The 4,598-nt window shown below is 37.8% G+C and overlaps 1 protein-coding gene across 1 annotated transcript in view; it reads left to right on the top strand.

Annotated features, from left to right (window-relative positions):
- The window catches only part of cnot6a (CCR4-NOT transcription complex, subunit 6a), a 31,165-nt gene that overhangs the window by 12,660 nt on the left and 13,907 nt on the right, over positions 1-4,598 (top strand). Inside the window, exons 5-6 of the mRNA XM_016487109.1 lie at positions 2,317-2,418; positions 2,705-2,773. Of these exons, the coding sequence (XP_016342595.1) occupies positions 2,317-2,418; positions 2,705-2,773 (171 nt within the window). The remainder of the gene's footprint in view (positions 1-2,316; positions 2,419-2,704; positions 2,774-4,598) is intronic.

Genomic DNA, 4,598 nt, shown 5'->3' with positions numbered 1-4,598 from the left:
GAAGCTGAGGCATCTGATATTTCTGAATGCCAACCTGCACTAAAGACTAAAGTGTCTTAATGTTAAGACGTTTGCCTTTATTTATTTGTTTGCTATGGTTCTGTGTTCAATTGTTCAATTAAAGTTTTATTAAAATGTTAAATAATAGTATCTGTGCATTATTATTTTTTGTAACAAATAAAAATGCATAAAAATAAGGCTTTTATAAAAAAAAACTGAATAAAAAAATTGCTTACCAACACACAAACCATTCACAACTGCTAAATTGGGCTAAAATAGAAGGCTCCGAGTGATACTAAATAAAGAGCCATTTGAGAGCCGTAAGAGCCGGCTCTTCTAAGGGAGCAGAGCCAAAAGAGCCGAACTTCCCATCACTATGTACGTGCGCTCATCCGAAGCGTGCAAACCCGCGCCTCAGAATGCTAGCAAATATTCAACTTTCTCTGAAGTATTGTTTAAGCGTGCAAATATTAAGCTCTCTCTGAAGTATTGTGTTTGAATGGACAAATTCACACAAAAATTATGTCAAAATGCCTGTCTTGGTAAATATCCTATTGCAGACATAGCCGGCTGAACGTACTGTATCAGTGCATTCTCTTAAAATGATGTCACTTTCTTAATATTAATCAAACCGCAACAACAAAGAAATCACTCACTGCTCTTGATTGAATAGCTTTTGTAATTTAAGAAAGATTAATCTTTAATTTATACAGTCAAATATGCAATGCTGTTTTACATTTCATTACTTTATTCAATTTCTGTACCTGAAAACTAATGTTACACCTACCTAAAAAAAACCCTGAAAATCACTGTTTATTTTTTGTATCTTTACTCCATTGTATTTATTTGTGCTGTTGCTTGTAGTTAGATTATTCTTATTTTCTTTATTTTTATTTGACAGTATAGTTTTGGCTAAACATAGCACATACCGAAACCATGACTCTAAAACCGTGATACAAACCGAACCGACTGCAAGGGTACTACCACGATCAACGTCCAGAAACGTAGCAAGAAGATCTGTAAAATAATGCATGTGACATCAGGGGTTCAACCGTCATTTTACGAAGCTACGAGAATACTTTTTGTGCGCAAAAGAAAAAAAAAGCTACTTTATTCAACAATTCGTCTCCTCCGAATTGTTGGCGCCATTTTGGAGAGTATCCACTGAACGCAAAGAGCGTATGTTGTTCTGTGTCAGCCGCATCACACGGATATGTTGTTTTCGTTCAAATCAAAGCACAAACAATGTAGAAAACGTATCCGCGTGGCACAGCTGACACAGAACAGCATTTTTTTTTTTTTCTTCAGTTGCGCACAAAGTATTCACGTAGCTTTGTAATATTACGGTTGAACCCGTGATGTCACATGGATTATTTTACCGATGTCCTTGCTACGTTTCTGTGCGTTGATCATGGTAATATCCTTGCTGTCTATGGGAGGGTCGGAGAGCTCTCAGATTCCATCAAAAATATCTTAATTTGTGTTCTGATGATGAACGGAGGTCTTGCGGGTTTGGAACGACATTATGGACTATTACGGGGCATGATGGGCGAGTAATTAATGACAGAATTTTTGGGTGAACTATCCCTTTAAGAGATTAAGTCGGCGACACTGACTCCGCAGTAGTGGATGCATTTCATACGGGTTACGTAATCTGAGAATTTGTTTTCCATTTGAATTGGTTCATTTGAAAGTACACATTTCACTCTCTATACTGTAGATATATTTTTAATGTCTTGAGTTTTGCACTCAAGTTCAGACCAAGACGGCAGAAAGCGCATGTTTGCTTTCATTATTTTACGAAGGCGTGGTATTGTGAGTGCACACAAATAAACGTAGTCTTTACAGTTTTGAAAGATGTATTACTCTTATCTGTATGACCAAAAATGACCAGTATTTTAAGAGCAAGTGAGCGCTACTGTTCAGCTTCCACACTCCGCACAGACACTTGAACAGCACACATTTCTCTAGGTTAACATTAGATTGAGCGGCCATGTAAAGTTGCTAATACTTGCATATTTCAGATGGTAAGCCATATTTGAGAGGTCGATGAATGATAGTCGAGCATTTAGATGTCCTGCCCGTCGATGAACTGCATTACCATAGACTAGCCGTTAACGATCTGTTAGTCACAGACTGCGTGACTTCGCCCGTGGATTATTTTTCTTTCTGAGACTAATAAAATTTGTCGACCAAACCTCTTCTGTTTGACTAACGATTAGTCGACTATTAGGGGGCAGCCCTACTATGTACTGGTTCTGTAATTATACATGTTCTTGTGACATGTCATGTTTCATGTTTGGTTGTGTCCTATAGGAAACCCACTTGCACAAGAAATCTTGAACCTCTACCAAGAGCCTGATGGGACACGTCGGCTACTCAACTACCTGCTGGACAATCTTGCAGGCACCAAACGTGGTGAGTTAACCCTTGTACAGCTGCCCCGCTTGTGTGGCAAGCACTGAAAAGCTTCTATTCTTGTACATGCTCTTTAGAACAGATTAATTTCATGCAATGAAATGAGTCATGGCATTGTTGTCTGATTGAACATTTTCTTTTGATTCTCTCTGAATTACTGTGGAGATAATTACTATGTTCTTGCATGGCAATGCGGCGGTCAGACCATTTCCATTGTGTCATTGCTCAGTTTTTACTGAAAAGTTCACTCACTGAGTGTATTATTTATTTATTTTTTTCGCCATAGTACCTATAGAACAGCCACCACCTCGCTCATGGATACCACTGCAGGAGCACGACAGAACACGGCCAGCAGGTGAGACCCTTTCACTTCAGTTCACATTGTGTTACACAAGTCATCACTGCACCATTTACTCTCACTTCTCTTTTACTCTGGTGCAGAGTAGTAATGTGAGTTGTCTTTTCTAATAATAAAGTGCAAGACATCCTCAAAGCATGGCTTAGAGGCAGTTTTACTTCATGAGGGACCTAGGGCTGCACAATTAATCTAATCATTTTTAATTTGTGATAAGGTTATGTTTGATTTTATTAGACCAAAAAAATTATTTGATTTGGCTGAGATTTTTTATTAGACATAGTCTGCAGGCACTATGTCTGTAATATACTTCAAGCACATGTGAGGATCTTGATATGGTGTTTTAGCCATCTGAGTTTGGTTTGCTTCTAATCTAGAGCTCTAAGAAACCTTTTTATTTCTCCCAGTTCTGTGTTTTCTGATTTAATGGTTTAAGCATCGAAAAGCATGTCTAATCGATTGAATTCCTAACTAATGACTTTAAGGCCCTTTGAAATTCTTCCCCTTTTCCCAAGTTCCATTTTAATACAAAAAAAAAAAAAATTTTTCTTGATTAGAACAAATTTATCAAACTGTAGTCCGTAAATGAGTTCATAATGTAACAATATTTTAAAACTATAAGCAAATAAAAAAATAACTAAAAATTTTAATTAATTTTTTTTTTTTATTATTATCACTGCTACTACTTTGAGAAGTGAATTTTTACATTAATTTTGTCATTTTTAAATTAAATGTAATGTTTATTTTGGTGGTTTGTAGTTAAGACTGCCAAATTATGTGAATTCCTTAAATGTCATGAAACCCTAAAACACATTTTGAGATGTTAACCTATATGAACAGGTTGCACATCAGTGAAAACGACAATAACACTCGTATCAATTTTTTTTTTTTCATATTTTTTTCTTCAGTGTTTTATGCCTTTTATTTAGATAGGACAGTAGGGTCAACAGGAAGCGAAGTGGGTGAGAAAGAGGGGGGTGGGATCGGGAAATGTCCGCAAGGCGGGACTCGAACTCGGGATGCCCGAAGCGCAACGACGCTACATGTTGGCGCGCTGCCCATGAGGCCATCGGCGCCGACAACATTCGTATCTATTATTAAGGTAAAAGTGGTTATTTTTCCATTTTTGGAGCAGTTTTGTTCTTCCGGTTCAAAAAGCAACACGAAAAGTGACGTGTATATGCATTAATTTGCAGTGGCGATTGGCTGCTGTGGCTGGAGAGTACATGTCTACGTCATCAGTTCTCCATATTATTCATGAGAATTAAGTTTTATGATCCAATCACTGCGCTGTATTATGCATGAGGTCGTCTCACAGCGGAGAATTCAAATCTCATGAAAGAGCTTCCGCGTTGTCAGTTCACCTCTGTAAACATGACCGTAACAATATTTAATATGTAACGGCATGTGGAGCGTGCATGACAATGCCACGATGAGTTTAACCATAGTCTTTGGTTTAAAGGGGTCATATGATGCGATTTCAAGTTTTCCTTTCTCTTTGGAGTGTTACAAGCTCTTGGTGCATAAAGAAGATCTGTAAAGTTGCAAAGACTAAAGTCTCAAATCCAAAGAGATATTCTATATAAAAGTTAAGAGTCAGCCACGCCTACCTAAAACGGTTCGTTCTAACACGCCCCCACATATCTATGTCACTGTGGAAATATTAGCATAATGCCGCCCAAATGTGCACACAAAGAAAGAAGGTGTGGTTTCAGGAACAGCAGCTGTGTTGATGCAGCCATGTCAGTGAGACGCTGTGTTTCTCAGTGCAAAAGCACTTTATTTGGCCTTCCGGAAGTAGATGCAATTAGGAATCATTGGTTAA

Source organism: Sinocyclocheilus anshuiensis, unplaced genomic scaffold (genome assembly GCF_001515605.1).
Source record: "Sinocyclocheilus anshuiensis isolate Anshui unplaced genomic scaffold, SAMN03320099.WGS_v1.1 scaffold966, whole genome shotgun sequence".
In the NCBI taxonomy this organism is placed as follows: domain Eukaryota; kingdom Metazoa; phylum Chordata; class Actinopteri; order Cypriniformes; family Cyprinidae; genus Sinocyclocheilus; species Sinocyclocheilus anshuiensis.
The sequence above is the reverse complement of the archived record's forward strand: the minus strand, read 5'-3'. Positions and strand labels throughout refer to the sequence as shown.